The following is an 11616-nucleotide window of genomic DNA, read 5'->3' on the forward strand; positions in this document are numbered from 1 at the left end:
GCTAGTTTCATGTAAACAGGAACAGGGGCCCCAAGTGCAAGGCAGTTCCCTAGCTACATGTGAGAAAGCTCGAAATCTGGTCAACAGAGTCTATTCTAAAGGGATGTTTTTCCCCTCGTAGTGTTAATTGTTTGGATCGGACACTAAGTGACGGATCTTCCGTGGCCCAAGTGGATTCGGTGAGGGGGAATTTGCCCCTCAAGATCTTTCAATGCTGGTCCGGTATGACTATGGAGAACAGAATAACTAACTAATAATACTCCTATTATTATAATCATCGTGTTGTCCCTGTACTTTGTTCAACCCCCCTCACTCGCAATCTCCACCTGTCATCGTACTTCGTCCCGCCACCCCCGCCAGAACTCAGAAGAGCTCTCGGAGCTTCCATCTTAGCTCTCCTCAACCTTCCAACCGTGCGAACCTTACCATCTCTCCAACTTACCCCCTGATTTCCATCCCTCGTCCACAGAATACCCGGACCTTGCACAACGAATATGATGCAGCGCTGGTGAACCTCCAACTGTTTTTCGTCCACTCGAACGTCTGGTCCAGGTACCACCCGGTAGGGGCTGCTTGTTGACGGGGCCAGTCCGAACTGAATTATCGCGGCAGAAAGCAGCGCGTAACCTCCCCGACCACGATAAATATAGGCCCCGGTCGGCTGGTATCTGTCGCTCGTTTTGTTTCTCTCCGAAGAGCCCGAGAAAATTGTCGCTTTGCTCTTGTTGCTGATCGTCGAAGGAGGCCGTTGACTGACGGACTTTGGTTTTGTTGAGGGGACGTCATGGCGTCGGAGCGGAGTGCGGTTTATTGCACGGTTTGGGCTCCCCCCCTTTACGACCCTCGTTTGACGTCTGGAAAGAGGATGCCATGTATGCAGAATGGGATGAGTACTGATGGCAATTTGTTTGGCAGCTCCTGTTGAGCGATTCCTACCTGCCGGGTAAGCAATTGGTGTCTTTTGCGTTGATCGGCGCTTTGATCTAATTTCTCGACCTTCGGTCTAGGTGCCATGGTCCTGGCGCATTCCTTGCGCGACAATGGCACAAAGGCGAGGTTAGTCGTCCTCTACACACCGGAACGGTTGCGACAAGAAACAATCAGCGAGTTGAAGGTGTGTGTCATTTGAATAGCAGCCCAGTCGCGTCCTCCGGATGTCCACGACTAACCTGCTTATGCTCCCGAAGACCGTCTACGATGAATTGATCCCAGTATCCTCACTGGTAAACGGCACACCCGCAAATCTCTGGCTGATGGACCGCCCGGACCTAATCGCGACATTTACAAAAATCGAGCTTTGGCGTCTGACGCAATTCTCGCGGGTCGTCTATATCGACTGTGACGTCGTCGCTATCCGCGCTCCGGACGAATTACTCGCTCTCGATGTGAACTTTGCCGCGGCACCCGACGTCGGCTGGCCTGATTGTTTCAATAGCGGACTGATGGTGCTACGACCTAACTTGCAGGACTACTATGCACTAAAGGCGCTGGCGGAACGGGGCATCAGCTTCGATGGTGCGGACCAGGGTTTGCTCAACATGCATTTCCGGGACTGGCATAGGTTGAGCTTCACGTATAATTGTACGCCGAGTGCAAACTACCAGTACATACCCGCGTATAAGCATTTCCAGGGCTCCATCAGCTTGGTTCATTTCATTGGCGCGCAGAAGCCGTGGACCTTGCCACGGCAGGTGGTGCCGCTCGAGTCACCGTATAATCAGTTGCTGAGACGGTGGTGGTCGATTTATGACAAGCATTATCGGCCGCCATTTGTGAGTTTGGAGTGGCAAACCCTAGATTTGTCGAAACTAATCGGTTCTCAGGTATCTGTTTCCCAGGTAGAGAGTGGTGTGCCACTTCCACCACGAGACACGTCCGTCCATCGGGGTCACTCTCGGTCTGCATCAGGTCATACAATGAAGAGGGTTCATTTCGAGGATGAATCTGGACAGCCATATGTTGTAGAGACGGTGGAGCCTCAGAATGTCCAGTCTCATGAACATTTTCCCGCAGGGTTTCATGATGATGCCGCTCACGCTCATCAAGATAGCCCAGCTCCTACATCAGTTGAACAACAGACGCATGATACTACCTGGCAGCAACCTTCAAGCCACCAAGAAGCTCCTCACGATGACTATCAGAAGTTCCAAGGCGGCACTGCAACCATTATACCGATCTTGAGTGCGGTCCCGCAATATGTGCGCGGAGAAGAGCACGTTTCGACATACATTGCTCCATTGCCCAGTCCTCAAATCCCAGCTTTCCAAATTCAGAGAGACATCCAGCGAGACCCGCATAGCCATGACCTACAGCAACCCGAGGCTCCTCAAGAGCATCAGCACCACCCGCTGCCGCAAACATCCGGCCCTCCAATGCATCACCCACAGCCAATTGCACCCCCGAGACCGGTGAATGATCCTCGCCAACCTTCTCCTCCACCGAAGCCAGAGGTCCCATCTTTCGAAGCGCCAAAGGCAGAATGGGATGCCTCACGGTAAGGATTTGATTTTCGTACATGTCTCACTATTCGAGGGTTATCTGCTTATACTTCAAAGAGAGCCACCGCCACTACACTCCAGGCCAGAAGGAGCCAACTTCAAGCACCAAGCATACACCATGTCCGAAGATACTGCGCTGTTCCAACCACCCCCTTCTTACCCCGAGGCTCCGAAAAACATGTACTATCAAGTTCCAGCGACAAAGCCAGAGCCGCAGCGGCTTACGCAGTTATTCCCCTGGGAAACTCATGCGCCCAAGCCCACTCGTGTTTTTGCCCCAGAGCAACCTCTCCCTCTGGCCTCGCCACCTGAAGAAGCTCTCCCAGTGCAGCTCAGTGAGCCACTGGCTCCATCTGAGGTCTTGCCCCTACGAGCCCCCTTCGAGCCCTCCGCCGAGACCTGGGAGTCATACAGCCGCTCCAACGCGTGGGACGAAGACCCCCACATCCAACGATATATCGAATCGATTCAACAAGCGCGACACGCTCGCACGCAAGTGATCTCTGGCTCCAGCCACCCAAGCACGAGCACACGATCCAGCCAAGACCTAACGGGTTCATCTACAACGACCATCACGGAGACCCCCTCTGGCCACCGGCCCAGCATCATCCTCACCGACTTCCCAACAGAAGTCGAGCGCCCCAGCCTTCCTGTGACACCCGCGCCGATCCAGCGCAACAGGGGCATCGGCGGCGACGGCGACGAGTACGATGCTTCCGGTTCAGCGGCCCTCCCTGCTGCTGAGGGGGTCCCAAGTCAGCAGGAATGGGTGGGTGTCACGGTTGATGCGTTTTCACAAGTGCTCCGAGCAACGTACTTATTGTGGCGGTCTACAGAATCCCCTGGCCAGTCTGGAAGAACTGCACCGCCGGCAGTCCGAGGTTTTGGAGCATCCGGAGCGGTTAGAGGAGCGGCTTGCTAAAATTGCGCGCGAGCCTGGGTCTTGGTCTGTAGGGCGAGGGTAAAGGTCTTGACTATAGCTACTAATGATGGAGCCCCGGGTAGCTGCAGCTATGCAGAAGGGGCTAGCTAGATGGGAACGTGCTGGGTTTCCTGATCTGGAAGTACGATTATCGTTTCTTGGCGATGACTTGGCTGAGAAACTCTTAATTTTTTCTTTCTGTTCCTGTTTGTTTATTGTGCATTCTACTGGCATCCCCCTTTTTCCTGATCCCTCATGCGATTTCATTCTTTCTGGTATGTTTGCGACATTAGGGCGTGTTTGTATTCGTCCATTCTTGCATTTTGTACATTGCATATGCATCAGCTTGTCCACAATGAATTATTCTTTGCGAATTTCAATCATCCATTCAAGCGCTTTCTCCGGTGAAATTTATCTTATATCCGACCTATCCGTGTGGATTTGTTCTCCACTCGCCATGCACGCTTATCTCTGATGCCGACTACATACACCGAGCATGAATCAATAATACTGTAGTGTGGACCAAGACCAGCTGGCTACAGGCTATATATTACTCCTGAGTCTCCAGGCCGCGTCGCAGTCTTCGCCTACCTAATAGGGCAGACTGGCCGCGCTAGAAGGACTAGCATTAGGAAACGCCAATGGGCGGGACGGGAAGAAAATTTAGGAAGATGCTTATCTACACCCTAAAATCAACCTAAAATTGTGTGGCGAACCGGTGAGAGAAAAAAGGTCCTCGATCTGGGTCGACTACGTGTCGCCAATGCTGCCTTTGTGGAATTCCAGGACCTGGCGCCTGCGCCTTAGAGCATCGAGAATTTTCTTACTCCTTGGTTCTGTCTGGGCTTCCAAGCTAGTGGCTGATTTGTTTAAAGTTTTCGTGTCTTTCACTTTTCGCGTTCTTTGCTTTGGCTGGCTGTGGCTGGTCTCGTGACTCGGGATGGCGAACTCTAAAGTCAAAAGGTTCTACGTCCACGATTACCAAATGGTCCCTGGCTGAGGTTCGGAACTGCTGAGCCGTGTGTACGCGTGTCTTATTGCAGGGGGTTTTTTTATTTTGTGGCTTGCTTATGGGCTTAATGTTTAAGGGGAGGAATATTCAGCCACATTGAGGCTAACAGTTACTTGGTAGTTTGAATCTGACCTTGTTGCGTTGTCATCCGCTACGCAGGTTGGCACCAGGTAGGCTGCCAGTTTTCTGAACGGAAGACTCGGAAAGTCTACCATTCGTGGAGTTATCCGTATAGTTATACCGGGGAGTCTGGCCGGTCCTCCGAGGGCCAACGACGATCCGTTGGGGTTTCACACAAAGACAGACATCGTGTAGACCCTCAGTACGGAGTACATTGTAGTCCACGACCCGTTCCCCTCGGCCCCTCCTCCCCCGCTCCAGCATCATACGACCAATCTCCAAGGGCAGAAGAGACCTTGGAAGGCTTGGAAAGTCTTGGGGCAGTACGCCACAACCTCAATGGCTTCGACGAAAGCAACTTCGTTAGTCATTGGGGTGACCTTTTTCATTACCTACATCAACCCCATGGCTCCGTTATAGTCCCCATTCCGGGCCTCTGATTGGCTCACGATCCGAAAGTCGGCCCGACTGCTCCTCTCTGAAGTGGAATGCACCAATCAAGGAATTCCACGGAATGTTCGGCGGGTCTTCCATGGGACGTTCGGTGCAGATTTGGTGAAGATTTGGTGCAGATTTGCCTCCCACGGGGCAACATCGGCGCTGCGGAGAATGGGGGATACCGAAACTCAAAATGGCAGGCTCTCGAGATTTCTGTTATTAATTGAATACCCCAGTCCCCCCGTTTTTCTCCCTTCACGACTCCTCTATTTCTTCTGCTTCCCCTCGTTTTGACTCACCTCCTTGTTCTTGTTCTTGTTTCTTCTTTGGTGGAGTGATTGACTTTCGAAGACTGTGAGATATCTAGACTTTGCATCGATTGTGCTTTCTATTCCTTTCTTTGATTGCAACTGCCATCGACCAAGTTTCAGTCAATATGGAGTCTGTGACGCCCCAGCCTCCGGCCTATCAGAATGACAAGATTGGCGAGCAGAAGCATGCTCCCAGCTTTGAGGAGGAGGGTGGCCTCAAGTATGGCGAGGTGGCCGATGCTTTTGGTAACGAGGAGTATGCCGAGATCAAGTACAAGACCTTGAAGTGGTGGCAATGTGGTCTGCTTATGATTTGCGAGTCTGTCTCGCTGGGTGTCCTGTCATTGCCCTCTGCAATGGCTACGCTGGGCCTGGTGCCGTGAGTATTCCTGATCTATGGATTCAAAGAGAACGTGTATCATTAACATATCTGTTTCTCCAGTGGTGTGATTCTGATCATTGGCCTGGGTCTGCTGGCCACTTATACTGGTTATAACATTGGCCTGATGCGTGAACGTTACCCGCACATCCAGAACCTGGGTGATGCCGGTGAGATTCTGCTTGGCCGCTTTGGCCGTGAGCTCTTCGGAGCCGGTCAATTCCTCTTCTGCATCTTCGTCATGGGCAGTCACATCCTGACCTTCCGTGTCATGATGAACACCATCACCGACCACGGCACTTGCTCGATCGTCTTCAGTCTGGTCGGCATGCTCATCTCGCTCGTCCTGTCCATCCCGCGTACCATGCGTGGCATGACCTGGATCTCCTTCGCCTCCTTCCTGTCCATCTTCAGCGCCGTCATGATCACCATGATCTCTGTCAGCGTGGAGGAGCACCCCGGCCGCATCATCGAAGCCACCGTCGAGAACAACCTGTACACCGCATTCCAAGCCGTCTCCAACATCGTCTTCGCCTACTGCGCCCACGTCGCCTTCTTCGGCCTGATCGCTGAGATGGAGACCCCCAAGGACTTCAAGAAGTCCCTCTTCATGCTGCAGGGCTTCGAGATCTGTCTTTATCTGACCGCTGCCATCGTCATCTACTACTACGTCGGCACCAACGTCGAGTCTCCCGCCCTGATCTCCGCCGGCCCTCTCATGAAGAAGATCGCCTTCGGCATCGCCATCCCCACCATCATCGGCGCCGGCGTCGTCAATGGTCACATCGGCCTGAAGTACATCTACTTCCGCCTCACCTCCAAGTCCGACCTGATGCACCAGCGTAACTGGAAGTCCGTCGGTCTCTGGCTCGCCCTTGGCGTGTCCTGCTGGATCGTCGCCTGGATCATCGCCGAGGCCATCCCCGTCTTCAGCGACCTGAACTCCCTCATCAGTGCCCTGTTCGCTTCCTGGTTCAGCTACGGTCTGTCCGGTATTTACTGGCTGCACCTGAACGCCGGCCAGTGGTTTGCCTCGCCGCGCAAGATTGCCCTGACCATTCTTAACATCGCTATTGCCCTGCTTGGTCTGGTGCTATGCGTGCTGGGTCTTTATGCCTCTGGCACGGCTATCCACGATGATACCAGCAACGCAAGCTTCAGCTGCTCTTCCACTTAAGCTGGGGCTGGTGAATTATGTTTGATGTATATTTTTTTTGCCATGTCTTCATTTACGATTTGGCATATTTGCATATAGATGCCTTGGTCCTTTTGCATGGCATGCATTTCTATAGAATAGAAGCTAGACATACAAATACTTTACCAGTTTACAACAGCACTTCTCAGTAGAGCTCCCGACTAAATCATCTTATTCATTTGCTTCTACACCTAAATAATATTGATCTACGGCACTGTTTATCCGCGTAAGAAGGTAAAACGGTCTCCAGAGACGGCTACTTAAGACACTGGTTCGAGCTTTCTATCTATCCGGAGTTGTTAGTTTCGAAATATCATAAATATCTAGTTGTCATTTACTTTTTCATTTTTATGCGCTTTAGAATTCTCATTTGAGTCAAAGATCGAGGGACTTGATCAGTCGAGGCTCGATTGTAGACCGAGCGAACGCTTACTACTCATCGAACTTCCTATTTCGGACACCCACTGAGATACGAGAGTAGATCCGTGAGGCATCTACCCACCTTGAAAGCGCTCGATAATTCTCCTTAAATATTCAGTACCTTTGGCTCAATTGGATGTTTCGCCAAATTTCATAGTAACGTCAAGTCACACTTGTCTCAAATGCAGCCCAGCCAAACCTTAAACGCCACAGCCATTTCCGGCCAAACATTCGATTACATCGTGTGTGGTGGAGGTACCTCTGGATGTGTCATTGCAGCAGCGCTTGCTACGATTCCAAATGTCTCTGTTCTTTTAATTGAAGCGGGCAGAGATTCAGGTCTTACACCCGATGTTCTAGTGCCAGGCAAATATGTCAAGCAACTACATGAGGACAAAGAGGGACTGTGGGAATTGGAAACCATACCGCAGCCACAATTGAATGCCAGGAAGCTGGTATTCCTCAGAGGGAAGCAGCTTGGAGGGAGTTCGTGAGTAACTCTTGATCGATAGAAAATCGCGGTGAAATTAACACTTCAGTTTAGGGCTGTGAACTATATGGCGCTTGCTCGAGGCCCGGCGGCTGATTATGATGAGTGGGCCAAGATTGTTGGTGATGATGGGTGGAAGTGGAGAAACATCTTACCTCTGATGAAACAGGTCTGTAGTCGTTAGATAGCTTGCTGGTGAACTGTATTGACAGAGGACAGCTTGAGGATTTCGACCCGAATTTGCCTGAGTACCTCGCAAAATTTGCCGATCCACGACCTGAAGACCACGGAGCCTCTGGGTAAGCCTGTAAAGTATCTCTTTCTTTGTTGAAGATGTGCTGATAGAATCACTTCAGGCCACTGAAGATCGGGTTTGGGGACGAAATGGTCCCTGGGATCAAAACGTTTGTCCACGCGTGCTTGGAGACTGGGATTCCATTGTGCCCAGATATCAATTCGGGAAACCCAGTGGGGGTCGGACTGGCCCAATTTAACGATCGGAATGGAGAGAGATCCTATGCAGCGAACGCTTTTCTGAGAGATTCCGCTCGGGTATCGCTCAAGAATTTAACCATCGTGACAAACACAGAGTGCGACCGAGTTCACTCCAGATATGGAGTTGTCACTGGGGTAGACTTGTATGACAGACTGAATGGGGCAAAAGGTGAGTTTCCAAAATCGTCTTCATAGATCATGTACTAACATGGGAAAGTACATGTTTACTGTCGTGAGCAGACTGTTCTCTGTGCTGGTACGTTTGGATCTCCTAGAATTCTCATGTTGTCCGGTCTTGGGCCCGGAGATACCTTGGAGCGTCTCAAAATTCCCGTACACGTTGACTTGCCAGGTGCGTTGCCGATTTTGAGGATTGAAACAAGATTGTCTACATACTGTTGACTCCCTTTAACTTACTATAGGATGTGGCCAAAACATGCTCGACCACTCAATCATAACATGCGAGTACAAAGTGAGAAATTCAATTCCCGCCCACAACCAACTGTTTCTCGACCCTGTATCGCTTGCGAAAGCCGAGGAACGATACGCAAAGGATCACACCGGACCTCTCGCTATGTTTGGATCTAGTGGTACCTTGACATTCCCCAGAATTCAACGCCTATTTGAGTCAAAAGAATTCTCGGATCTCAGCGCCAAGGAGAGAAGCTTCTTGATGGAGCTCACCAGGCCATCTGCTGAGATTTGGCTCGGATTAGGGCCATCAGTCTTTCAGGATAATCGACCAAGCGAGAGCTACATGACCCACGAGCTCTTGCTGCAGAACAATCTTTCAAAGGGGGCAGTCTTGATTCGCTCCAAAAACCCACGAGACCAGTTGATTGTGAACCCAAACTTCATGGATCATCCGTTCGATCGGCGAATTGCTATCGAAACTGTTCGCATGGCGTTGAAGATTGCTCGCACCAAGGCCTATCAAGGTACTATTGAGCGAATGGTCCATGGTCCGGACATTGAATTTGGAACGGCGGATCTTGACGCGATCAGGGACGAGGTGATGTTGGACTTTATTCGCAAAAATTTGGACCAAGGTTACCACAGCATGTCTACCTGTCGTATGGGTAAGACTAGTGATCCCGATGCTGTGGTCGACTCTAGGTTCAGAGTCAAGGGAATGAAAAATCTCCGCGTGGCTGATTTGAGCGTTTGTCCTATTCTAACTTGGTAAGCTATCCGAGTTGAATTCTTTGCATGTCACATTCACTTACTTGCTGTACCAGCAATCACACGCAGATAAATGCATACTTGATTGGTCTACGATGTGCAAGGGATATGGTTGAGAACCACAAGGCATGTATCCAGCATGCAAAGCTGTAGTTTTGACACAATTCTGTTAATATTGAGTAATGTACAAAATTTCAAGACGTCAAATTAGGAGTACAGTCCCACTTCCACGTCCTAGCATCAGGTCAATATACTTCACTGGTCGCTGTCCCTTCCAAGCACCCTCAAGTAAACAAGTGCGCTTTGTACATTACCGAATCTCCCAGAGCTCTGCATACACCTCGCTCGTTCCCGAACCCACTCTTGACGTCTGGCATCTTTCAATTCCAGGCCAGCGTGGAATAAGGGCCATAGTAACTGGTCTGACCATCCCGATGCTGGCGGTGTAGCTCTCGCATGATAAAGCACACTGCTAACCAGCCAATACAGCTCAAACTCATCAATGTCACGAGAGAATAATCGTAGCAGGTAAAGAATAATGGCAAATCGATACGCTTCAGTCATATGAAGCCAGTTTGGGCCTTTATCGCAATGAGTTGGGCGTCGTAATAGCCGTTGCTTGATATCCTGGACTTGATTCAGAGTCTGAATGGAAGGGTTGTCGGGATCCAGTTGGCTTTTGTATAACGTGACAATTTCGCAAATAATTTGGAATTGATCCGAAGGGCAAGGTATTGTATCGAAGCCCCAGCGATCTTGCGATTCCCCCAAAATGGTGTTGATCTCTTCTGACGAAAATACTGTGGGTCTCGAATGGGAAGCAGCTGCCATGACATCAAGCCTGAAGTAGGTATTACTCGTTAGTCGAAGTCATAAGAATAGGGTGGATGAGCCTACCATGCTAGATACTGTTCCACAAAGCAACTGATTGTTCGTTCCTGACGTAGTTCAATGAGTCTTTTGGCTCCCTGAAAATGCGATTGGAAGTCCGAGTTTCCTCCATGACAAAGATCACACAAGCAAAGCATGAGGATCGTGGCAAGTGTTCCCGGATGTTTTGCTCTTGTTTGGGAATATAGATCCTCTTGCAATCGTTTCATAGCTTTGCCCTTGAAACGGAAAAACTCGCGCTCGAATTGATTGGTGGAGAGGCGTACGTTGAAATGACATGCTGCCAACGCCGCACTTGCGTAAAGTAATGATGGAACCTCGTTGGCGAGAGGCAGGATATAATCGCGATACGGGTTCTGAGGAGATAGGTTGTCCACGCATAACTTTGGCACCACTTCACAGATATCTGAAATCCATAGTTAGCGGTTTGACCTTGCGTGGAATGAATGCTCAGAACTAACGGTACTGCATAATAAATTTGAGTTCATCGGGGATCCCCAAAAGATCAAGACTTGGGCCCAGTATATGGTGCAGCCCCAACGACCCTCCGAGCCTCTCAGAATGGTCCTCCGAGAAAGACTCGGGAACGGAATTCAGTTGATGCTCAACAATGTCCTCGGCATGGTTATCGATCAAAGCAACATCGTTGGACCATATCAAGGGATCTGATGGTGTCTCTAGATCGGCAATATCCACGAAGAGTTGAATAGGGTCAAGCAGATCCTCGAATTGGTCGCCTTGGAGCTCAGGCTGATCATTATCGTTGGCAGGGTTTTGAGGCGATTGTGGAAGGGTAGGCGGAGGTGGACTTGGAACAGTCGACGCTTTGTCGTCTCTGCTACAGGTATGCTTTTGCCCACCAATTGGCCGCGGCTTGCTAAGCCTGGCCACTGTAGCTGATAACCCTCGCAGGTCTGGCCACTAGCCTCGCAGGTGTTGCATGAAGGCATGCGCCGGTCGCATCCTCGTCCCCGGCGACGACATGTTTTGCATGCCCTACCAAAATATCGCTCGTTCGCCATAGCAGAAGTGAAGAAGAATCCAAGTCGAAGGCATCGGAATCGAAATCACTAATACCTAGTGGCGCTGGGGTTATCTCGCGGTGAAGAGCGGGGAAGAACCAGCGCCGCAATATCGCTATCGTCGGGACTGATTTAAAACTCTTGAACGCTTCACATTCTGATTATTCGAGATGATATTATTTATCTTGTGGAAATTGTATTTCATCACACAGACCTATCAAAAATAAATTCAAAATCTACA

General features: G+C 50.4%; 4 protein-coding genes across 4 annotated transcripts; 3 read left to right on the plus strand and 1 right to left on the minus strand.

Annotated features, from left to right (window-relative positions):
• Positions 1 to 1012: 1012 nt before the first annotated feature.
• On the plus strand, positions 1013 to 3503 carry N7458_008031 (uncharacterized protein; the record flags this gene model as incomplete). The annotated part of the gene is made up of 6 exons (XM_056911413.1): positions 1013 to 1114; positions 1188 to 1772; positions 1824 to 2494; positions 2556 to 3267; positions 3335 to 3444; positions 3494 to 3503. The coding sequence occupies 6 exons, from the start codon at positions 1013 to 1015 to the stop codon at positions 3501 to 3503; spliced, it is 2190 nt and encodes a 729-aa protein (XP_056764239.1).
• A 1923-nt stretch (positions 3504 to 5426) lies between these two features.
• N7458_008032 (uncharacterized protein) lies at positions 5427 to 6857 on the plus strand (the record flags this gene model as incomplete). Its single annotated transcript, XM_056911414.1, has 2 exons — positions 5427 to 5680; positions 5744 to 6857. The coding sequence occupies 2 exons, from the start codon at positions 5427 to 5429 to the stop codon at positions 6855 to 6857; spliced, it is 1368 nt and encodes a 455-aa protein (XP_056764240.1).
• Positions 6858 to 7477: 620 nt separating this feature from the next.
• N7458_008033 (GMC family oxidoreductase) lies at positions 7478 to 9466 on the plus strand (the record flags this gene model as incomplete). Its single annotated transcript, XM_056911415.1, has 6 exons — positions 7478 to 7785; positions 7840 to 7954; positions 8005 to 8084; positions 8142 to 8449; positions 8498 to 8632; positions 8703 to 9466. 6 exons carry the CDS (start codon positions 7478 to 7480, stop codon positions 9464 to 9466), a joined length of 1710 nt encoding a protein of 569 aa, XP_056764241.1.
• A 251-nt stretch (positions 9467 to 9717) lies between these two features.
• N7458_008034 (fungal specific transcription factor domain-containing protein) lies at positions 9718 to 11337 on the minus strand (the record flags this gene model as incomplete). Its single annotated transcript, XM_056911416.1, has 4 exons — positions 9718 to 10303; positions 10360 to 10759; positions 10815 to 11230; positions 11276 to 11337. 4 exons carry the CDS (start codon positions 11335 to 11337, stop codon positions 9718 to 9720), a joined length of 1464 nt encoding a protein of 487 aa, XP_056764242.1.
• Positions 11338 to 11616: the final 279 nt, after the last annotated feature.

Source organism: Penicillium daleae (genome assembly GCF_028827525.1).
Source record: "Penicillium daleae strain IBT 16125 chromosome Unknown utg000007l_segment0_segment0, whole genome shotgun sequence".
Classification (NCBI taxonomy): Eukaryota; Fungi; Ascomycota; class Eurotiomycetes; order Eurotiales; family Aspergillaceae; genus Penicillium; species Penicillium daleae.